The sequence below is a fragment of the Zingiber officinale genome, chromosome 4B, assembly GCF_018446385.1.
Source record: "Zingiber officinale cultivar Zhangliang chromosome 4B, Zo_v1.1, whole genome shotgun sequence".
Classification (NCBI taxonomy): domain Eukaryota; kingdom Viridiplantae; phylum Streptophyta; class Magnoliopsida; order Zingiberales; family Zingiberaceae; genus Zingiber; species Zingiber officinale.
Genome location: NC_055993.1, coordinates 131779676 through 131804290, shown reverse-complemented (window position 1 = coordinate 131804290; position 24615 = coordinate 131779676). Strand labels below are relative to the sequence as shown.

At 37.4% G+C, this 24615-nt stretch overlaps 1 protein-coding gene and 1 non-coding gene across 3 annotated transcripts; one reads left to right on the top strand and one right to left on the bottom strand.

Annotated features, from left to right (window-relative positions):
• Positions 1-1220: 1220 nt before the first annotated feature.
• LOC121976787 (PHD finger protein EHD3-like) lies at positions 1221-24389 on the bottom strand. Of its 2 annotated transcripts, none has more exons than XM_042529131.1 (7): positions 24312-24389; positions 24037-24209; positions 22817-23290; positions 4484-4717; positions 4100-4408; positions 3025-3099; positions 1221-2627 (listed from the first exon to the last, which is right to left on the bottom strand). In XM_042529131.1, the coding sequence occupies exons 2-7, from the start codon at positions 24151-24153 to the stop codon at positions 1719-1721; spliced, it is 2118 nt and encodes a 705-aa protein (XP_042385065.1). In that variant the 5' UTR covers positions 24154-24209; positions 24312-24389; the 3' UTR covers positions 1221-1718. The 2 variants fall into 2 exon arrangements, with proteins under 2 accessions (XP_042385065.1, XP_042385066.1); XM_042529132.1 differs by having other exon boundaries at positions 22817-23071; positions 23182-23290; positions 24037-24359.
• Positions 18114-18219, top strand: LOC121978883. Its single transcript, XR_006111215.1, has one exon. It is a non-coding gene; the product is annotated as a small nucleolar RNA R71 (small nucleolar RNA).
• Positions 24390-24615: the final 226 nt, after the last annotated feature.

Below are 24615 nucleotides of genomic sequence, written 5' to 3'. Positions count from 1 at the left end.
AAATACTGTCTGTCGAAAGACCGCCGATAATTACTTCGTCTCTCGTAGTTCTATGTGTTTTTGAAAATTTAAAACTTGAGTATATGAAATGGATAATATTAAATCTTGCACAATACCGAATTAAATTTTTGCTCAGTAGTGTGTCGTCAGCTTTCTTCTGCAAAGCATAAACCGCTCATAGTTGTGCTCGATCCCATAAGCAAGTAATTGCCTCCCCATCTCCAAGCACTCGGTCTCTCCCTGCGAAAAGAACTCGTTCTCCATTGAATTCGATGACTGCTCGTCATAAGCGTTCGAAGGAGAGTCTGAGAGAGAACGGTGTTTACAAGCCATCATCAAAATGCATGCAGAAGGCAAAGTTGCAACGAGTGCAACACCAGATCCAGAGTGCGAGGAGGAGGCAGTCTATCGTTGAGGAACTGAATAATCCTTTAATTTCCATGGATTACTTTATTTTCTTTAAGTTGCCAAAGTCTGGGCAAAAATTGGTTCAGCTGTCAATTGTTTTTTTTTTTTTTTTTTTTTTTAAATTCTCTTCAAATTGATTAATTCTAGAAGCGACTAATCCAGTCTTACTGAAATTTAAAAAAAAAAAAAAAAAACTCACGGAGATCTATCGAAGGAGGAAAATATCTGCAGTTACCGCAACTAAAATTCAACCTTTAAATATTTAATTAACCATTTAGAGGGTCTAAACGTTACAGTGTATCCTCGGGAGCAGTTTGTTTTTTTCTTTCTTTGTTCTTTGATTGCCTATGTGGATTATAACTTATAATTTTGTTTGATTTTTCTTAGCTAGATTTACATAATTGTTAACTAAAACTGGCTTAAAAAAAAGGTTACGAGTTCTTACATAGCACTTTGAAGATTAGTACTTTATATTATTATCTCAGTCTGAGTAAAAGTGATATTGTTCCCTCAACCTAAACAACTCAATATCACCAATTCCACAACAAAATACAAATACAAACTAATAAATCATAGATGACATTTTATCTTAACACAATAACCGTTTACATGAAAAAGATCTCAACTACCCAATTATATTATAATCTCTATAATTATTATAAAGATTGGTCAAATAATTTACTATAGATTTGTAGGCATATTTAACATTGGCAAGTACAACTACCAAAATGACTGCAATTTTCCAAACACATCAAAATATTTATTGAAACTGGAAATCCACCGACGACAGAAAATGCCTTAAAAAGCTTCCGTCAAACAACTTTAATGCCGTTCTCCTCGACATTTTTCATAATTTACCTTGGATAAAGTTGTCCCTTTCTGAAGATTTAGCAAGTGACAATGATAAGTTCTGAATAATGTCTTCAGGAATTAGTGAAAATAATACACAGGAATCAACATTTTCAATTTCAGATTCCTTAACTACATTTTTTTTGTGCAGGCTACTGACATGCTAAGATTCAGTAACTGAACTTTGCTTAGGTACTCTTATGCCAGTGTTACACAATGGGCACAAAAAATACACAACTGATATTATAGTCGACTACATTTTTTGTGCATTCTGACATTCTAAGATTCAGTAACTGATCTTGCTTAATCACTTATGTGCAAGTGTTTGTAACCTTTTAATGCTAAAGCATCTGAACTTTGCTTAGCTCTATTCCTATGCCAGTGTTACAAGATGGGCACGACAATACAGAGCCAAGCAATGTAGGATGATATATCCCGTGCAATTTTTATTACAGCCGACATTACCGCTTTAAAGTCAATTCATCTTCCAAGAACTTTTCAGCAGCACTGAGTAGCAAATCCATCGGCCAAATAGCCTCACTAGACTGCTCACCTTCGTTCTTATGTTGCTGCAATATCAACTCCTCAGATCTTCTCATTCCGTCCCTTGCTCTCGCAATATTGCAGGGAAGACAATACCATTGCCCCTTGGGCACCACTGCACGAGGTGGTTTCATGCAGTGAGTGTGGTAGGCCTCATCACACCCATCACACAAGACAATCCAGTTGTCATTCCTATCACAGAGACAACCTCTGCATAAACAGGATGGGCAATACCAACATGGTCGGTTTTGTTGCTCAACACTAGCAATCTGACTAGTTCTTAGGCATCTGATGTGATAGAATTTGTAAGGGCAGCGAGTATGACCGCATACCAAGAACTTCCGATCTTCAGCCTCACATGTCCTGCATATCTTGCACAAGCGTGAATTAACAGTTTGGGATGGTTCAACCAGATCTGCAGACTCCATACAGGAAACTAAAGTCTCTCCAGAATTGGTAGCTGCCTTGATCCCACATCCATTCTCATCGAGGTCTTCTTCTGTCACAGAAACTTTATAAAATTCTTTCTTATTATCTTTGCAGACTGGATCAGAATCTTTATCAGTTGATGGACAGACAGCACAGTGACAGCTTTGATTAGGTATCTCTCTAACGCTGTTACCCCCACAACTGAAACTGTTACCACCACAAGCAATACTGTTACCCCCATTTGCTTCAGTCCGACACTTATTACAAATAGATGCGCAATTTGGATTAGACACCTCCATACGATCCGGTTTTGTGGAAAAATCTGGTCCAACAGAAAACTGTTTTGTAGCTCGAGGTACAATGGAATTCTTCCGTATAACACCTACTTGACCTGTCTCCTGCAAAAGAACCATGAAGCTGAAAAACTGCAGTTGGAATTTGATTGGACACAATTTCATAACACATATTACAAAAACTTAAGTGGTATATATCAGTTAACCAATTGTTATATAAAAAACCTATAGCTACATTTAACAACTTCTCCACAACCTGGCTACTAATTTTATGTTACAGTAAATTTGATTGCAAGGAATATAACATAAAAAGCATATGCAGGTAATTGAATGTAATACAACTTCCTTATCAGGACACTTCAGAGATACATGCATACATACTAAAATTACATTTCTAAATTATGAATCTAGCAGCATATTTGGATACAAGAAAGTAATAACAATGTCCATCTAACATACCAATAGGTCAAAAATAAAAAACCAAACAAGATAGGATGTTAACCTGTTTATGACAAGAGGACAAGTTTGAAGCTAAAGTAGTCATCTTTTCACCAATTTTTTGCACTTTGTTCCATATCTGAAGAATGAGGAACGTTTGGTTAGTATATCAGCAGATCCACACAACATTTAAAGAATTTTTTTCCATAAAAAAGGATTGGAGTTGCTTGATAGTAGTCTACAAGTTGTTGGGACAAAATCAAATAAAACCAATTTTAAAGCATCAACATACCAAAGATCATGGCTAGAAAAATTATAAACGGTTAAATTACTTTCATCTTAGAAATGCACAAGGCTTAGGCAAAATTCATGATTTATAGCGCATGTGTTGCATGAATATCTGAGGAAGTGACTTAATTATAAAATGTGAGGTGTAGATTCAGACTGGTAAGAACACATTTACAAAGCATATGCAAGTTTAAGGAAATGCCAGAACAATAAAAGGATACCTGATACCCATAAAGCTAACTTATTGATGTTTAGAACAAGTACAACAATTTTGAAATGAACATATTGGATTTTTTTTCATCAAAATATATTACAGTGGAAAGCAAAGTTTAAAAAGAATGTTTTAGTCAATTAACAGCCCTGGTAGATAAGATATCCTCATGGGAAGACATTCAGTTGGCATGGGAATATTGAGATCATATAAATTAATCCAACAATTGGACGGTTGAGAGTAACAGGCTGGCACAAATTATGAAATGACCATAAGTATGAGAGAGCATAGAACATCTAATGTTGGACATGAAAATGAACCAGCATCCATCCATTGGCACCAAAAAAACTGACAACCTAATGCTGCTTTTCTTGCTGTGGGATGAGTGCACCAATGAAATATAGTAACAAATGAAGCAAGAACAATGTGACCCTTCAGAAGTCACTAGATGCTTGACAAGCATAATAAGCTATCAACATGTTGATGCAAATATTCAAAATATTGAACAAATCAAAATATCTCAAAAAAATTTGCTAAAATCAATCTTACTCAATCAGAGTCCAATAAGAAATACGTAATTACAAAAGGCAAGACAACTTTGACAAAAGCCAAACCAAAAGAAAATGCACCAGTGGATTACCTGCTCAACATCCTGGTTAAACAACTCTGCTGACTGCTCATAAGCACCACTTTTCAATTTTGAATCAATCATGCTAAAGTCTAAAAAAGATTTGGTTATGTTCTCATCAAAGATTCCCAAAAGAAAATCACACAACAGAGCAAATTTTCTTGAAACCAAAATCTCAAGGAAAGCCTTTTCGCACTTTCTAGTGTTAGTATCTTCTTTATGATAGCTAGCGGTGGATTCCAAAACTATTTGTTCATTAGCTGACAAAGAATTGAGCTTCTGAGATTGAAACTTTAGTTCTGAATCCCCTAACTGAATGTCCTGGAATCCATGAAACATCCAGATTAGAGATTAGGTTACCTACACAAGGAATGAGGAAACACGTCAATTAAGTACCTTTAGCCGTTCATTGTCCATGATAACTTCATTCATCATCAACTTATGTGATAGTTGAGAATGATCCAAGGATAATGCAGCATGGAGGGTATTCCAGATACCTTGACCTGGGATCAAATAGGATAGCTTGAGCAGGCATTCTATTGCACTTTTCCAACGACGATATATCCTGTCATGTCTTTCTGGATCAGAATCAGTAAATGAAACAGTCTCAGCAGGGCCAATTATTTCCAGCTGTAAAAGAACACGATAAGTTAATATCTTAAGGCCGTATGGAAATCTGCATACCATGAATTTACATATAAATGGTTTTGTTGATGATAAAGAAAAATATATATTAATATTCAATAAATATACAGTTAACAATAGAGAGAAACAACTTGCATTGCATATACAGTATTATAGCTACATTTTAATGGATCCTCGCTAAATATTAAAGGGTACCTTAAAATAATAAGATGCTTTCATTCGCATAGGCTGACCTCAGTGGTATTAGAGGTATTTTAAATAATTAGATTAATAGGTTTATTGGTGTAGTGGGTTTAATACCACATTGGTATTTTAAGCTTAGGATTTAGCATGGGTAGTTCTCATTATGATGCAATACACTTTTTTCTTTCCCCCAACTTCTACAATTACATCATACCAATTAATTTGCACAACTATCAAAATCCATATCATCATATCAAACAGTAATGGTTCCAAGTATTTAGAGTTGACTAAATGGATTTTTCCCTTAAATGAAATTTATGCAAGACGATAATGTGATTAATATTCAAATCTTTTGCATCTAGAGTTTTTTAATCTACTTCTACCCCTCACATTTTCAACTCTAACTTATTCAACATATCTTACTATAAAATTTATTATATGTTTCATGATATCTTAACACATTCTCTCTCAGTTTATCATACATTGGAGCTTCACATAGTTATCTCCTATAGTTTTTATTTTTCTTTTCTCTTTCCTAATTTATTTGCCTGTTCATGTTACCATTGTTCATCTATGTTACATTAATTTTTTTATCTTGTTTCTTAATTGTCCAACACTTTAATTTAGAGGGGCCATACCAGAATATACAAAACTCTGATTTCAGCCTGATAGCAACGGAACAACACAAGCCTCACAAATATATATATATATATTAACAAAAATAGAAAATAGAATAGACCAACAAACAATATAAATTTATAGATAGATATTATATAAATAGATTATCAAGAAAATCCTAGGAGACAATTGAAATGCTCGGATCAAGAGTCAAGTATTTGAGCATATAAACTATGCCCCATGATAAGAATGATAGCATGCACACCTTTATGTGAGTGGTTGTGGGTGACATCTGACGTGGGAGATCTGACACAGTCCAAATCTAATTTTTTTAATCTCTCTCTCATTTGCATGTAACAACTCTCTTCTCTACTTTGATTTCATGCAAGGTAGTGCAGGTTTCTAGAAACTAGCACCATCCACCTTGGTGTTGGCACCACCAAACCAGTACCATCTGTCGACGCAGCGGGGCCGGCAAGAAGGGGTGAATTGCCTAAAAAAGAAAATAATACCTTTCTCGTTCTCCAACTCAGATTAAAAGCAATATCACAATTAGAATAAGCAGAAATGAACAACTAATAATTTAAAAGAGGCTAACAGATTTACTTGATTACAACCTAGATGGATGCTAATCCAAGGCAAATAAACGCACTAAAAAGTCTCCTTCTTTGAAGGCAGAGAAGCCTCTTACACTTGTTGAAAGTTTAGATAATTGCTAGGAAATGATTACAAGAGTTGTTCTAATATTTCCTAGATCCAGGGGTTTTTTTATAATTCCTGGGATAAGTTATCCGTGGCTGGAAGGCACCTTCCATAGGGCTGGAAGACTCCTCCAGCGAGGCAAGCGAGGATAAAGTTTTATCCTCGCCAACGTTCACTTCTGCCTGGTCGAAGGCGCCTTCCATAAGGCTGGAAGGTGCCTTCATAATGTTCATCGAAGGCGCCGTCCAGCCATGGAAGGCGCCTTCCACAGTGAGGCGCGGAGGCGCCTTCAATTCTCTTTAAAAGCGCCTCCAGCAGTATTTCCAGCCTCCTTTCACTCTTCTGCTGTTCCGATCACCTGGGTGATCGTGGCCATCCGTAATAGGGCTCACCCGGACCCATTTTGAGACCTTTCCTCGAGCAGGCTTCCGCTCTGGCTTCTCGTCCCTCGAACGTCGCGCACGTCCTTCTCGTCCACCGGTGTACTCTTCCGCTGTACCTCGCCCCTCAAATGCACCGAGCCCGTCATCTCCCTTCCCGTGCCATCCTTTTCGCTAGCTGCGTCTTCTGCTCGACTTCTTGTGTTCCTAAGCTCCTACACACTTAGACACAAGATCAAACATAATACAACCTAACTTTAACTTGGTTGATCACATCAAAACTACCACGGGGTTCCAACACCATCCACCTTGGTGTTGGTTTGTACGTAGTGCCGGTTTCACCAAGCTAGCACCACTTGGTGCTGGTCTTAAATACTAGCACCAACGTTGGAGTTGGTCTTTATAGACCATCACCACCTTGGACCACCAGCACCACCTTGGTGCTGACTTCTACAAACCAACACCACCTTGCATGCGATCAAAGAAGAAAGAAAAGAGTTATTGCATGCAAACGAGAGAGATTAAAAAAATTAAATTTGGCCACGTCAGATCACCCACGTCGGGCGTCATCCACAGGAGCTCACATAAAGGTGTGCAGGCTATCATTCTTCTATCCCATGATTCTCTCCTAAATGAGAAGTTGTCCATTGCAATGTCAATCTCATCTCTGACAATGATGACAACAAGAAGCCATAAGGTGTGAAGTCCTAAGAGCTGATGTCTATATGCACCATTTTCGCGGGGCGCACAATGGTAGGCCACTAACCCTATTTTTAATGATTCAAACTAAGTACCTTTACATCGTAAATATTATTCATTTAAATTTAATAACTAGACGCAAGTTACCAATCATCTAGGAAACACCCTTGAACATGATTATATCATCTTATATAACTTTTTAGATTTTGTCTTTTGCTCAGAAACATACTTAGTGGTTTCCTAAATTAGTCAACCCTGCGATTAGTACCATCAAAGAAAAATAGGAAGAAATTATCTCGATAAAAATTAGAAACAGTCATTTGAATGAATCTCTAACTAATCCAGAGCAGACAATTTGTTTGGAAAAGGAAACAAGGAATGCAGAAATTGGAAGAAACAGAGCAGAGAAGTGGAAGACATAAAGAGTTGAATGGAGAGGAATCCAAAGTAACCAGTCACTTGTTATCATCGTGTCACTAAAAATGGAAGATGAGCCTTTCTGAAGTACAAATATTGCTGGTCATGATCATCATGTGTAATTTGGTCTACAGCCAGTTAAAGGATAGCAATGTTCATATTCAAAAAGACAGTAAGAAGGGCATTGGTAAATTGATAATTTGATATCACAGAAGGAATGTCAAAGGAGAGACAGTATTGACAAAAGAAGAAGGCTTTTAGTATCCATCATCAAAATTCTATGATTCACACAGGACAGACTAACCCAAATTTGAAACTAAAAAATGTATATTACACATGAAAATTGTATCATGATATAAAATTGTTAAAAATTATCACTCTGAAGATGGTGAAATCAATCCACAAAGAGATTAAGTTTCTCAACCCAAGTTTAAATATTGTTAAGAGTAATCACAAGAGTATGATGACATCAAACATCAAAGATTAACAATCCACAAAGAGATTAAGTTTCTTAACCCAATTTTTAAATATTGTTAAGAGTAATCACAAGAGTATGATGACATCAAACATCAAAGATTAACTTGCTCAACCCAAGTTTACACTGGCCAATCAATGCAAGCTATATTTCACTCAAAAAATGAATCAGTAGACATCCTGTGACTATATATTGGAGCCAAATCTTTCAATTCTTGGATCAGCTTTTTAAATGTCACAGGAAGATTACCTCAGTGCCTATTACTACCAGAGATGACGTTGAATCAGTAAAAGATTTGCAGAATTACCAAAACTGTCAAAAGACCAGAAATTTTTGGGAATTAAGACATCAAACAACAAAAGTCGTCAATATGTAATTATTCACAAATAACTAAATAAATAAATAAATAAATAAATATGAAGCTCATAGACAACTATTCCATATAACAAAAAAAATAATAGATGCCTTCTTCGTGATTCAAGATCATATCATCATGGATAAGAAGTTTTCCCTCCAAAAACTTTATGCGAAATTCGCAAATGTACAATGTCGTCAAGTAATAAAAAATATCGTTCATTGGGACCATTAGATTGAGTATTAGTCTAAATGCGAAGCAAGTTATCTAAACAAATCAAAATTGAGAGAATCGTATGTGAAAAAAAAACAAACTAAGAAAGCAAATGAGAATATGCGTGGAAAATTGATTTTTGGAAGCAATTATAGGACTTTGATTTCACCGTGATAATCGTTGACACCCTAAATGTAACTCACTCTTTTACCTTCGATATGCATGAAAGTGGTCTATCCCAAGGTACCCGATACTTCCTCTTGAACAATACAGTGCACCAACTCATGCAACGCCTAATTTCAAGGTAGGCTTACTAAAGCGATCATTTTCTCCGGGAGACTCTGGTCATGCTACCCCACGATTCTCTAGGTGTTATCTCATATTTCATGACATCAAATCAGAGTAGACCCATTAAACTTCGTGATAGCCAATGGTACCTCGAGATATTTTGGACTACTTTCGAAACAAATCCTCAAGTTCAATAAGTCAAATAATTAGGTTCACCATTTCCGGTGGTTGTTCCTCTCTCGAAGACAGGTTCTTATGCGTTACTCACCCGGTCGCCAAACACCACTTCTCATCCGACTTGCATGTGTTAAGCATGCCGCCAGCGTTCATCTTAATCCAGGTAGTTGCATTATTTATAGTTTCCTTGTTCGTAGATAAAGCGGATTCGGAATTCTCTTTCATTCTAAGGCATAACTTGTATCCATGCGCTTCATATTAGCCTAGAGTTCGCTCCCAACAATATAGTCATCCTGACCCTATCACATCAATTCCACAAGCGTCTTATGCATTCTCGTTCGATCACGACAGGGGATCAAGTCAAAATAGGAAAGCATACACTGGCTTTGGGATAATCAGGCTAGAACTAATGACTTCTGATCCTATGGCAGAACCTTCTATGTACCAAGCACATCATGCGATAAAAGAGTTGAATTAATAAAACAAGTGTCAACAATGCTACTCCCTCATCCTAAAATTAGAAAAACTATTTCATGGAGGTGGAGATACAAACCAAAGACATAATGAAAAGCATTTTACAACTTCTATCAAAGAAAGAAGATAAAGAAGCTTAGTCGTGGTGTTCGATGTCTTCGGAAGATCCCCAAGCTCCTCAGTGACAGAATCCTTCCGGCTTCTTGGAAACGACTCTCTCCTAGGGTTCCTTGTCACAGAAAACCCTTGATGCCTCAAACATGAGCCCCTTGGTTCTTTTATAGCCTCCAACCCTTTTATGTCTCAAGTGGAAGACACAATTTAGTAAGAGCTAGTTTTTGTTGTCATTGATAAGAGATGGGAATGTATGCTTCGTCAACCTTTGCATGTTGGAGGCTATTATTTGAATTCTCAATATCATTATAGTCAAACTTTTCAACTAAATATGAATGTCAAGCGCGGACTTTATGAATGCATGGCCAGAATTGTTCCTGATATTGCAGATTGAGATAAAATTGACCAATAATTGGACAGATTCAGCATGACAAAAGTATTATTTAGCATTGAAAATGCTATTTGATTGAGGAACACAAAATCTCCATATTATTTTTGAGTTTTAGACTCAATTAATGGTAATAAAAAATGTTTATGATTTATTTTTTTTATGTTTTGCTTTTACTCTAGCTGATTCGTGTCATTCTTTTGGGGATGATTGCTCGGAGTTGCAATGATTTGCTATTAGAGTTTTTTAAGATTGACGTGTAGCTCTTCAAGATGTGAACGTAATTGGAGTGCATTTGAAATGATATACTTTTTTTTTTATGCTATTTAATTTTTCAAGTAGCTAAACAATCTAAACTACTGAAAAACCCTTATAACAAATTCGGTGTGTTGATACTTTACACTTTTTCATTGAAAAATTAGTGAATTCAAAAAGGAGAAATTGTTTAGCCCAAAAAGGATGAATATTTCATTTTTTGTGATGTATAACTTGAGATTAAAAGAAAAAGAGGGAAAGAGAAAAACAAAAGAGGATGAATATTGAAAAAAATCCATTTGAAGATCTTCCTTCTTATGATGAATGGATAACATAACTTATCATTCATATATAAGGTTGAAGTTATTGCATCACATGTAATGAGAACTGGTAAGTTATTTTTATTTATCATCGATTATCATGCAAAGTTCCATTGGATTTTAACTTTTATATATTAGCGCTAAATTTATTACATTCATTTTTTATTTTTCATGTAGTTGATGAAACACCTAGTGAATCTCGTGGAAAGAGAAAACAAGCCAATCAAATGCAAAACTTTCACTTGGTTAATGAAGATGAGAATGAAAATGGTTTAAATGTGATCAATGAAGATGTTGTTCAAATGTCAAAGGAGAATGAACTCGTTAAAATTGTTGGTCACAATGAAGATTATGGATTTGGAGATGATTGTTATGAATTTGAGAACGACTTCTAATTACATAAACTAATTGTATATATGTTTAGAATTAAAATATAAATGCTAAGAGTACACTAGGTTGGCCGCAATCACCCAAGTGATCGGAACAGCAGAAAAGCAAAAGGAGCTAGAGAATATTGCTGTAGGCGCCTTCAACAGGAGTTGAAGGCGCCTCCGAGGCGCGCGAGTGCCTTCGCCACTTTCAGGCAGAAGGCGTCTTCCATAAGCATAGAAGGCGTCCTCCATGAGTATGGAAGACGCCTTCGGCCAATCAATATAGTCGTTCGCAGTGGATAAAGCTTTATCCAGAGACGCCCTCCAAGCCCTTTGGAGGCGCCCTCAAGTTACAGATAAGACTTTCCAGGGGCTATAAAAAGACCCCTGGACCTAGGAAATCAACAATAACTTCAGTAATCCATTTCCTAGTCTTTTCTGAGCTTTTTATAGATTGTAAGAGGCTTCTCAGCCTACACGAACGAGATATTTCTAGTGGAGCTTTGCAATCACCTTGGATTAACAACCACCTAGGTTGTAACCAAGTTAAACCTATTAGCCTCTTTTAATTATATTAGTTGTTCATTTGAGTTTATAATTATTGTGATAGTGCTACTAATCTTAGTTGGAAAAAGGAAAAGGTTTTGTCTCATTTTTTTAACAAACGTTATGCCCTCTTACCGGCCCCGCTGAGCCAACAAGTGGTATCAGAGCCCAACCATCTCAGAAGGACTAACCGCCGACCGAAACATTAAGATCAAGACGACCGGTGCAAGCATTCACCCATCAAAATTCGAGGGAGACTTCGCACAATGGAAACACCAGATGAAAGTATTCTTCAAAACACATTTTGAAATTCTATTAATAATGAAATATGATTTTGTAGTTCCGAAAGACAAAGAAGAATATCAGTGGACGAAGAAGGAACAAGCTGACTTCGTGGCAAATGATAAAGCAGAATTCCATCTGTTCAACGTTCTTCGGCCTCAGGAAGTCAATCGCATCGGCAGCTACGACTCCGCCAAAGAGTTTTGGGAGAAGTTCCTAGAACTCCATGAAGGCACTTCGAAAGCAAAGTTAGCAAGACGAGACATTCTCCGGACCCAGCTGACAAATCTGCGGATGAACAAAGGAGAAAAGGTAGCACAACTCTAAGCATGAATCAAAGAACTCATCACTGTTATGCTCCGCAAGTGTACGGAAATGTCGCAAGTAATATAAAAGATTATCGTATCCACAGGGACTGGAATAAGCACTAGAAATGTCTCAATGCGAATTAGCTAAATAACTATCCAATTGTTTCAAATGCAAAGTGAAGGTAAACAAATCTAATATTAAAGATCAACAAACAAGAGTTTAGTGTTTTGGGTTATGATAATGGGAGATTCTAGGAGTTTCGGTTTCTTTGTAAGATTTCTTGAATGTAAATGGTTCACTAATTCTTATCCCTCAATTGCCAAACACTTGTAGAAAGTTGCCGGTTCTCTCTTGCAATAGATAACCGGCTAAGGATCGAGAAATATGAACAATTAGACGTGAACCTACGTTGTCCTTACACAGAAGCGCACCTATTACTATGCCTTCCTCGGATATCAACATAGAAGCCCACAACTTATTAATCTATCAAGATACAAGAAACTAATCACAAGATCCATCCTACTCTCTTGAATATTCCTATTTCCTCTTCAAGATTATCTCTCAAATGTCCTTACACGGGCTTGTACCAGTCACGTGGATCCCTCGGATGATCGAGTGAGAGTTTATCTTTACTAAGTCCACAAGAAATCCAAACAATTAATCAAGAATGAGAATTAAGCACAAATCACCATTAATCATTCAAGATCTAATTAATACAAGCAAGACAATGTCATTGAAACAAGAAAATGGCAAATCCATAAGAGATTACATCAATCCATCATACAAATACTCCCTTAATCCTAGAATACAAGATCTACTCCATGAATCGAGGAAGAATACTCGAAGAAATAAAGATTACAAGCATTTCTTAAATCCCCAATCCAAGAAACCAAGAAAAGGGGAAAGAAAACTTATCTAAAAAGAAGATCGTCTTCCCAATCCTCGCTCCCGAGTCGAAATCGTCAAGAACTCCCTCGACCCCGAAATCCTCCCAAGAATGGGAGGATACCATCAAATCTTGCCTTCTCCCAAAAGGGAGAGATCCCCTTCAATTCATGAAGGAGGGTTTAAATAGAGGAGGAAATCGGGCGCCACACTGATGACAGTGTGAGATTCACACGCCCGCGATTCCTTCTCGCCAAAGTCGCACTGTGACTCACATGGCGGGACCCTTCTCTGGAAATACTGCAGTGTGGTGCACACCACCACCACTTGCACCTACGCGTGTAGATCTACACGCCATGTAAGGCATCTGCTCTAATTTCTTAATCAAGACCGTGTGAGATTCACACGACCATGTCCTCTTCCTTCTCTGACAACACTGCCATGTGTGGTACACTGCCTGATGCTCTCTCCCTTCAATCCCTTCCAAGCTTGTCCGAGGACGCGTAATCTTCACCAATTTCGACTCCGAAAATGCACAAAAGCAGATCTCCGAATCAAAAGAGTAAATATGCTAAAAGGAAAGTTGGAAGTATAAATGCATAGATCAAGCATGCTCAAAGTATGTATGCGTAAAAACACGCATAAAAGAGTATATAATCTACGACATCACACCCCAGACTTAAACTTTTGCTTGTCCTCAAGCAAAATGTCAGCCTAAATTCATATGTTCTACAACACATTCATAAAACCTAGTACACTTTCCTAACTCTATCAAAAAGTTTCATTAACAAGCGTGATCATGGAAACAAGTAACGTATGGTTCAAGCATAAGAATCTTGTGCACAGTGTAAAAGTAACTCAACACCCTTCAAGTTTCAATCCATGTCCTAGTCAAGTCGTCATCAAATTTGAATTCCTAATGTTTCCGGTGAAAGACAAGTAACAAGTGATAGGCACTTACTCACCATTCACTTGGTTCATATTTCTCAACTAACCCAAGGTCTCAAAGGTGTGCTCGATCTCAAGGAAGCTAAGCGGTCATTTCCCCAAGAACCTAACTTGGTCTCAAAGGGTGACTTGCTAGATTCCACTCATGACAACTGCTTTTTATATCCCTTATTTTTTTATAAGTGTTTGCATTATGCAAAACTTATTCACAAATGTACTTTTAGCACACATGTTGGGATATTTTGATTTTTCCAAATGAGCTTTAATGATTTGAGCCTCATCCAGTAACCAAAATGAAAGTTGAGAAATCACCATGGAAACCAAGTACTAAGCAAACAAGATGAATCATGACTATTTCAATGACATCAACTATTCAAGCATCAAGCATAAGTGTAGTGAAGATAAAATCCTTAAGGTTGAACCAAAACTAAAACTCATCACCATAAGATTCTCAGCTTATTAATGCTTCCCAAGATAGAAAAAAGAACTACACAAAGTTTACTACTAGCATCATTCGAACATCATGAATCAAGACAATAATCGTGCTAACATTTCACTTGAATCCAAGAAAGCATATAAGTGAAGATTTGATGTTCTCAAAAAAAAATTTTGCCATGATTATTTCAAAAACAAGCAAAATAAAGCAACAAGCAATGAAAATAAGAACCAACATGAAAAACTAACAAAAACTAAAAACTGAAAACCAAACTAAACAGTACATGACACCCCCCCAGACTTGAACTTTTCATCGTCCCGATGAAATCAAATGAAAACCAGAATCAAATTCAACCTTATAAAGCATAGCCCATAAAGCATAAAGCTCTATCTTTTTAACCACCCCATCACTCTCTCCCCTACCAAAAATAGTTTTACCCATGACTCTATGTAGATACCTAAAGATGGGGTTTTGCATATGGGAGGCCTTAGCTCTTGAAGGCTCATAAGGTTGATCTAACCCAGTTATTGCATTCCAAAAATGATTCCAATTAAACCTTGGATCAAACCTACGAGGGCTACCGGTGGTTAATCCAAAACAAGAATTAAAGTCACTAAATGCCCATAGAAATTCTTGATTCATTAGTCTAAATGAGATTTTTCCAAAATAATCATCTTCATTAGTAAAATGGACATCCAATGAACTTAAAAATTCCAAAACAAGACGAGGATATGTAGGCAAATGTGTGTACATAATATCACTCCAATCCAAAAACCCAATCATCAAATCTACATCTTCCCTAATTCCAAGCATATCAAGAACAGTTGGGTCCATATATCTAGTACACACTATCTTTCTGTTGACAAGAATTGCAAATCTAGTTACTTGATCATCATTTCGAAACACAATATTGAATTCATTGTCATTACCTTCGTTGCGTGAAGTCCTTTTGCCTTTGCCCTTCACTGGTTGTTTTCCTTTGTCCGTTGATGGCTCCTTCTCTTTGTCTCCACGGGATCCACCACCTCCTTTGCGAAGTTTCTTCAAAATGTTGGACATCTTGATGAGTTTAGATAGGGGAAGAATTATCTAGGGTTGGAAAAATGGAACTCAAAGAACAAAACTTCAAAGAGCAAAGATCTTAGGTTAGGAGAACAAAAAGTCCAAGTCTTAGAGAGGAGGAGAATCCGGATCTAAGAGATCTTGAGAGATTAGAGAGGAGTTTTTAAGAGATCGGGAGAGAAAGAGATGTTTTGGAGAGTTGGGGGTGTGCGGAACACGGCCAAGATCTGGCCGTGTAAGGTAGAAAGAAGACTTTAATAACTCTCCTACACGGGCCGTGCAGATCCACACGGCCTCCCCCTCTTCCTTATCTGAATTCTTCGCACGGCCACGGCCTCTCCATCTTTCTTCTCTGGATTCTTTACACGTCCGTGTTTGGGACACGACCTCTACACCTTTCTCCTCGGGATTCTTTACACGGCCGTGTTTGAGACACGGCCTAGACCTTTTCTCCTCGGGACACGGTCGTGTCTGGATGACACGGCCCAAGCACTTCCCTTCTCTGCAACCTTTGCCTGGCCGTGTATAGCACACGGCCGGGCTCTGTTTTGCACCTAACCTGAAAACAAAATCAAAAGAATGCATCAAACTAAAAGAAATTAAAATACAAATCAAAACTAACTAAAAGAACCCTTGGGTTGCCTCCCAAGAAGCGCTTGTTTAAGGTCTTTAGCTCGACCAAACTTGATCATTCACTTCTTTTCCTCGCCCTTGGAGGACAGATATACTTTTTGTTTTTGTTGGGAGATCTTCTCCCAACATCTTCCACCACATTGTCTCATTCGTTTGGTGGCCTTCCATGAGGATGGAAATTCCATTCCTCAAGTTTATAAATGCTTGTCCTGCTACAAGCATTTAAAAGAGACGAGACATGGTTAGAGATATTAGATAAATCATATTCCAACCTTTCCTTACCAATTACCAAAGAAAGCTTATGATTTTTGACATCAATTATAGCTCCAGCTGTAGCAAGGAAAGGTCTTCCTAATATGATAGGAATCCTGGGGTCCTCTTCCATGTCCAACACGACAAAATCTGTGGGAATAACATTCCCATCCACCTCTCTTGCACATCTTCTATAATACCCAAAGGGTACCTGCAGGAATGATCGGCAAGTTGAAGTGTCATAGTAGTAAGTTTAATGTTTTGAGACCTAATTTATTACAAATTGAATAGGGAATGAGGCTAACACTTGCCCCAAATCACAAAAAGCTTTTTCAAAAAATATTTTCCTATGTTGCAAGGAATATAAAAGCTCCCTGGGTCCTTTAGTTTTGGGAAGTGTTCTTCTCCAAAATAGCACTACATTCCTCACTAAGCGCAATTGTCTCAACCTCTCCTCTTCTTCTCTTGTTTGACATGAGATCCTTCAGGAATTTGGCAAATCTAGGCATTTGAAGAATAGCATCAATAAGAGGTACCTCTACACAAATTTCCTTAACTTTTTCTAAAAACTTACCAAATTCTTCATCTTTCTTGAGCATTGTAAGTCTCTGAGGAAAAGGGACAGCTTTGCTCTGATGGTTCAGTGGAAGAGTCTCTTCAACCTCAATGGTACTCTCCTCATTAGCTTGAATCTGATTTGGTATAAGAGGAGAGAGCTCTTCTTCTTTTTGTATCCCTTTTGGAGCAGTCACTTGGGAGTCTCCCAAGGTCCGTCCGCTCCTAAGCTCAATTCTATTGCAATGCTCCATAGGATTCACATCAGGTTTTCCTGGAAGTTGTCCTGGTGCTCTGGATGATGAGGAAGCTAGTTGGACAATTTGACTATCCTGGATCTTTTGATGCTTTTCAGAATTATCCATTCTCTGAATGAGCTTTGCTAAATCTTGCTTCATTTCATTCTGACTTGAGATAATTTCTTCAAGCATCTTTTCAATATTTGACTTTGGTAAGCCTTGAGAAGATAGATGTTGAAAATTTTGTTGCCCAGCTTGAAAATTTGGTCTTGCCCCCATAGATGGTCCTTGATCTTGATTATTTCTGTAAGAAAAATTGGGATGGCTCTTCCATCCAGGGTTATAAGTATTTGAGTATGGGTTGTTATGCCTTTGATTGTAACTCATGATTGCATCACATTGTTCCAGTTGATTGATTTGTGCAGTGATAGCTCCCAATGGACATGAGTCATTTGAGTGCTCTGAACTCCCACATACTTCACAAGATGTACTAATAGCATTGACCATATTAGCACTAGTCCCCATATTCTCAAATTTCTTTGTAAGAGCGTCCAATTTTGCAGACAAAAGAGTGACTGCATCTACATCAAACTTCCCTGATGCTTTAATTGTTGGGTTTACAGAAGAATAGCCACCACTTCTTTCATTTGCCCATTGATGATGATTTTGTGCTACACTGTCAATAATTTCTTCAGCTTCATCTAAACTTTTATTCATAAGTGCCCCTCCAGCAGCTGAATCAAGGGACACTTTGGTATGATAGTTGATACCATTATAAAAAGTGTGCAACACTAACCATCTTTCCAACCCATGATGTGGGCATTGTCTGAGCATACTATTATATCTATCCCATGCTTCAAAAAGAGATTCTGAGTTAGTTTGCTTGAAGCTTGCAATTAAATTCCTCATATGAGCTGTTTTGCTTGGTGGATAGAATTTATCAAGAAACTGTTGCTCACACTGCTCCCAAGTGGTGATGCTATTAGGGGCCAAAGAATTCAGCCATTGCTTTGCCCTATCTCTTAAAGAAAACCCAAATAATAATAATCTAACTGCTTCTGAAGGAACTCTATTCATTTTCATGGTACCACATATTTCATAAAAGACCTCTAAGTGTTGATTGGGGTCTTCATGAGGTCCTCCACCAAATTGGTTCTGCTGCACCATAGATATAATTGCGGGTTTGATCTCAAAGTTATTAGCTTCCACTGAAGGTCTTGAAATACTAGATCGAAAACCTCTTGCATAAGGTGCTGCATAATCCTTGAGTGGTCTATTCGCCTTGTTCAAATGTTCCTGTTCTTCAATTTGCCTTTGCAGAATTCTTCTTTTATGGAAAGTTCTGTCAATCTCAAGGTCAAAAGGAAAGAATTCCCCTGCAAAGTTAGATCTTCGCATACACAAGAACAAGATAGCAAATGACAATTCAACAGAAAAAGAAAAATAAAAGAATAAAAAATGTAGAATTGAATTTGTATAAAAAGAATTAACAATAAGTAAAAGTTATACAAGAAAGTAAAAACAGGAATCTAATGATTAGTTACAACTATGCAATATGAAAGGAAAACAAATGTTATGTTTAGTCTAACTCAATTGATAATTCCTAATGTTATAGCGCAGTCCCCGGCATGGCGCCAAAACTTGTTACGCTCTCCGCAAGTGTACGGCAAGTAATATAAAAGATTATCGTATCCACAGGGACTGGAATAAGCACTAGAAATGTCTCAATGCGAATTAGCTAAACAACTATCCAATTGTTTCAAATGCAAAGTGAAGGTAAACAAATCTAATATTAAAGATCAACAAACAAGAGTTTAGTGTTTTGGGTTATGATAATGGGAGATTCTAGGAGTTTCGGTTTCTTTGTAAGATTTCTTGAATGTAAATGGTTCACTAATTCTTATCCCTCAATTGCCAAACACTTGTAGAAAGTTGCCGGTTCTCTCTTGCAATAGATAACCGGCTAAGGACTGAGAAATGTATCTAAATATGATCAATTAGACGTGAACCTACGTTGTCCTTACACAGAAGCGCACCTATTACTATGCCTTCCTCGGATATCAACATAGAAGCCCACAACTTATTAATCTATCAAGATACAAGAAACTAATCACAAGATCCATCCTACTCTCTTGAATATTCCTATTTCCTCTTCAAGATTATCTCTCAAACGTCCTTACACGGGCTTGTACCAGTCACGTGGATCCCTCGGATGATCGAGTGAGAGTTTATCTTTACTAAGTCCACAAGAAATCCAAACAATTAATCAAGAATGAGAATTAAGCACAAATCACCATTAATCATTCAAGATCTAATTAATACAAGCAAGACAATGTCATTGAAACAAGAAAATGGCAAATCCATAAGAGATTACATCAATCCATCATACAAATACTCCCTTAATCCTAGAATACAAGATCTACTCCATGAATCGAGGAAGAATACTCGAAGAAATAAAGATTACAAGCATTTCTTAAATCCCCAATCCAAGAAACCAAGAAAAGGGGGAAAGAGAAAACTTATCTACGAAAAAGCCTCGTCTTCGGATCCAATCCTTGCTCCGGAGTCGAAATCGTCAAGAACTCCCCTCGAATCGCTTGAAATCCTCCCAAGAATGGGAGGATACCACCAATCTTGCCTTCTCCCAAAGGGAGAGATCCCTTCAATTCATGAAGGAGGGTTTAAATAGAGGAGAAAATCGGGCGCCATGACCCGTGATATGGCCGTGTGAGATTCACACCGCCATGTCCAGTTCCTTCTCTGCCAATAGTGTGACTCACACGGCCGGACCCTCTTCTCTGGAAATGCTACGGTCGTGTGGTGCACACGGCCACCACCAGCGACCTCACACGGCCGTGTAGATCTACACGCCATGTAAGGCATCCGCTCTAATTTCTTCAAACAAGACACGGTAGTGTGAGATTCCTCTTCCCTTCCTGTTAAAACTACACGGCCGTGTGTGGTACACGGCCTGATGCTCTCTCCCTTCAATCCCTTCCAAGCTTGTCCGAGGACGCATAATCTTCACCAATTTCGACTCCTGTGTACAGAAAATGCACAAAAAGCAGATCTCCGAACCAAAAGAGTAAATATGCTAAAAGGAAAGCTGGAAGTATAAAAATGCATAGATCAAGCATGCTCAAAGTATGTAAATGTGCGTAAAAACATGCATAAAAGAGTATATAATCTACGCACATCAATCACTCAGCTAAGCAATCTCGGAGAATCAATAACAAACCGAGACTCAATCCGATATGCGCTCAATGCCTTCCCGAGGACTCCAGAATGATCATCCTTAGTTGATGCATATTACATCTCTAAGAATTTTAAGGTAAGTACGCTAGAGAGTTTGTTTTCTACATTGAACTTCATGAAACTCGAATTGCAGATCCTAAAGAAATAGAAAAAACAAATCTCAACATTGCCCTAAAAGCAAAGACGGAAGATCAAGACTCCGAAGCATCCATTGATGAAGTCGAAGCAACCGTAATGGTAAGAAAATTCAATAAATTTATTAAATCTAATAAATTTAAATCGCAGACGAGAAAGCACTTTCGACACAAAAGGACTGTCTGATGCTACAATTGCAACGAAGAAGAGCACATCAAAGATGACTGCCCAAAATTGAAGAACAAAGACAAGGAAAAGAATAAGAAGCTAGCTCGGCCCAAACATAATCTCAAAGCCACATGGGATGAGTCGTCGTCCTCCGAATCCGAAATCAAAGCATACGCCTAACTAGCCCTAATGGCAACCCATCAAGAGGAAGACGAAACCAGTTTAGCAATGAGCATTGATGAAGGGGAGAATTATCGGAAGATAGCAGCAATGAAGGGGGAGCTTTAGAACTTAAGGTAAGTGAGGTACGTGCTAAGTGAGGTACATGCTCTTTCACCCGAACATTCTTTTCAGTTCATTAAAGCACTTTCGAAAAATTTAGTAAAATTGGAAAAAGGGAACGTTGATTTAAAAAGACAATTAGATAATTTAAAATAAGAAAATGATAAGTTAAAAATTCAAATCAAAAGTTTGAATGACCATGCATGCTTGAAATTGAATAGTTGTCAAAAACCAAAGTACGGAAAATATAGTAAATTAAATTAGTATATTAGACATCACCAAGGATAACTTAGAAGAATTCCCAGAGGATATGTACCTCCCAGATACTTAGTTTAACCCAGTAGGAAGAACCTATACTGGGTTCCAAAATCATACTTAGATTAAACATTTCTCTTTGGATTTAAGGCTTTCAAAAAAATTAAATGTTTAAATTTTTTAAGAAGCTTTGTCTAAAAGTGGTTGACGATCCAATAACCAAAAAGGCCTAGTGTCTCGCCTCAGCCTAGAAGTCGATTATTGAATTGAATATTTAATTAAACTGATAAGTGTGTGATATTAATGAAGATAATACTTTTAATGTTTGTCAATTGTTTTGAAAATTTCATAAACTTAAAAATTGCTTTTGTGACTTGTTCTCTTAACTTACGAAACTTAGTATACCTTTTTTTTTTATGTGATCAAAGGGGGAGGAATATTACAAGTTTAGGGGGAGTTGGGATTTTTTTTTCCAAAGTTTGCAATTTCTTTTATTGCAACCTCATACTTAAAATGTTTATTTTTGCAAATACATTTATTTCAACTTGTTTGTTTTTTCCTAACTTGAACTTGGGTTGATGCACATCAAAAAGAGAGAGATTGTTGGACCTCGTGATAGTTTTGGTGTGATCAACTAAGTTAAGTTAGGTCCTGTTGTGTTTTGATCCATGTGCCTAAGTGTGCAGGAGCTTAGGAGCACAGGAAGTCGAGCGGAAGACGAAGGATGGCACGGAAGAGAGCCGACAGGCTCAGTGCATCCGAGGGACAAAGTGCTACAGAAGAGTGCACTGGTGGACGAGAAGAACGTACGCGACGTTCGAGGGACGAGAAGCCGGAGCAGAAGCTTGCTCGAGAGAAGGTCGAAAATTGGGTTCGGATGAGCCCTATTTCGGTTGGCCGCAATCACCAAGTTGGGTGGTGTGTGCAGTGGTGCCAAATTGGACTAATATATGCCTTACAAGGCCATATGATCCAACGTTTATACCCTTGGTTGAACAAGAAGCAAAACAGATTGCTGGCCACCCAACTACCCGTCCCCACTTTTGGTTTTACTAGTATTCATCCAGCAATTCCTGTACTATGTATCTAATATTCTTCTGCCTAGCCTCCCTGGCCACCTTTTTTCTGCTTTCCTTCTATTCTTTGAGAGGAAGGAAACTTAAACCATCTTAAAACCTAGAAATACCCTCCCTCCAACCCTCCAATGTAAAATTCTAATGAAAAAATCTACATAGAAAAAAAAAGATAAAAACTAGAAAAAGCATTTAATAACTCTGCAAAGCCATATTTTTTATAAGATTTGCTTCTACAAGATAAAAATTGAGGAAATCACCGCCATGCTAAACTATGTAAAAATAAAAAAATAAATAGAGGTGAGAGAGAAATATACTCAGTTCACATTAAAGGCATTACCTTAGTCATGTCAGTCTTAGGTAGCTGGAAAGTAGTCCCTAAACGATGATCAGCACTCTCCGATGATTTAGTAGCTGCTTTAGTGTTCTCAAATTGCTTATCTGCTTTCGGATTGAATATACCAGAACTTTCCACCTGAATCTCCTTGTCGCTTTTTGTGGAATTCACATGAACTATATCATCTTTACAAGGACTACTCATCTCTTTTCCATCAAATCTACGGTTTTGTGCTAGCCTCTTGTTCTTGCACATTCTCTTCTCATACATTTGATCAATTATGGACTTCGAAACTTTAGTTGGAACATTTGGGCACTTTGCTGTTGGCCAACGATGAATAAGATGATACTTAATATTAGTTATCGTACCTGTACTAAAGTCACACCAGTTACACCTCAAGTGCTTCCAATTCCCTTCTCCAACTTTGACACAATGGTTCCACCCAATATCCCTATTTCTACCAGGTCTTTCCAAAACCTACATATTGGCATACAGAATCAATTGATCTTTATTATGAAAATGAAAAATTTAATAAAAGAATACATATTTTTTGTCACAAACATAGCAATCATTGTGCTTCAATAAGATTAAGACCTCCTTTCTATATGCATCAGTGATGTTTATATATTAGTTCTCCTGTGAAAGAGTTGATATTGACCCAAAACTGATGAATCTTATGTAGCTACATACACAAAGTGACCTCAATAATATTGAAAGCAAAATGCTCAATAGGAATACTTTTATTCTTTCTTGGTGCATCTATTAGCTCATTAGTCGAGCACCTATTGTCGATCAGCTTCCTTCTTGGTGCATCTATTAGCTCATTAGTTGAGCACCTATTGATCAGCTTCCGATCCTTTTCCAGCTCATGCTAGTTAATTATTTTTTGTAAGATTGATATACTTCATAAAAACTTTAGAGCATCTGGTAGCTTCAACATAATAGCTGATGAGATAAAATGTCAATTATATGATGACTCCAGGGCAACAAGGATTACATATCCTCAGTGATTGCATTTCCTTTGGTTTTGTTGCTCTAGATAAGTAATGTATTGCCATGCAAGATCAATAGGTGACATGGTAGAAACTACAAACGAAAGCAACATCTAACTGAATTTACCAACCAAGTTGCTCCGGTAATTATGAAAGCATCACGACATTTGGGGGGAAACAATTATCTGTCAATGAGTTCAAGAAATACAAGAAAGGACGAAGCAACCAAACCTTAGTAGCTTCCGCACTAGACCCATCGTCCCTCCGCCTCTTGTGAGTGATCAAATCATCACTTGGCGATTTTTCCAGCTTCACGGACCCATTACACTCCGCGGGTTCCGCCTCCATATCAAAGACAAAACGCTCCTCCTTCCCGAACTAGGGTGTAGGCCGAGCTCACCCACCTGCAGCCAGATCCAAAGATGGATGCATTATAAAAACCAATAGAGAATATCGATGACACGGCTGAGGTGAGAAAGATTGCAACTCGGAGAAGGTTAAGAAACCCTAGACTTTGAGCTGCGGGGATATGCATTTAAGTTTTTCCAACAAATTTTGAATGGGGCATTTAAGTGTTTTTTGACATGAAAGTAATTCAATTGCGAAATGGAATTTAGCAATTTTGATGACTCAAAATAATTTATAAAGAGTTTCTTTCTAATTTTTAATTTGAAAAATACCGTAGTTTCATTAGCAATAATATTTAAATACATTAAAAATATACTAATGGCAAATTAACAGTAGGATGCATGAAACTTCTGTTGATATGGAATCTTCGAGAAGAGTTGGACTATATTTTCTATCGTACTC

What these genes read in the sequence shown, in the direction of transcription:
- LOC121976787 (XM_042529131.1), bottom strand. Translation starts at nt 24,153, where the DNA reads ATGGAGGCGGAACCCGCGGAGTGTAATGGGTCCGTGAAGCTGGAAAAA. An exon ending in CTAAGACTGACATGACTAAG is followed by an intron (nt 4,718 to 22,816) that starts GTAATGCCTTTA and finishes GTTCTTTTACAG; the next exon opens with CTGGAAATAATTGGCCCTGC. An exon ending in TGGACAATGAACGGCTAAAG is followed by an intron (nt 4,409 to 4,483) that starts GTACTTAATTGA and finishes CATGGATTCCAG; the next exon opens with GACATTCAGTTAGGGGATTC.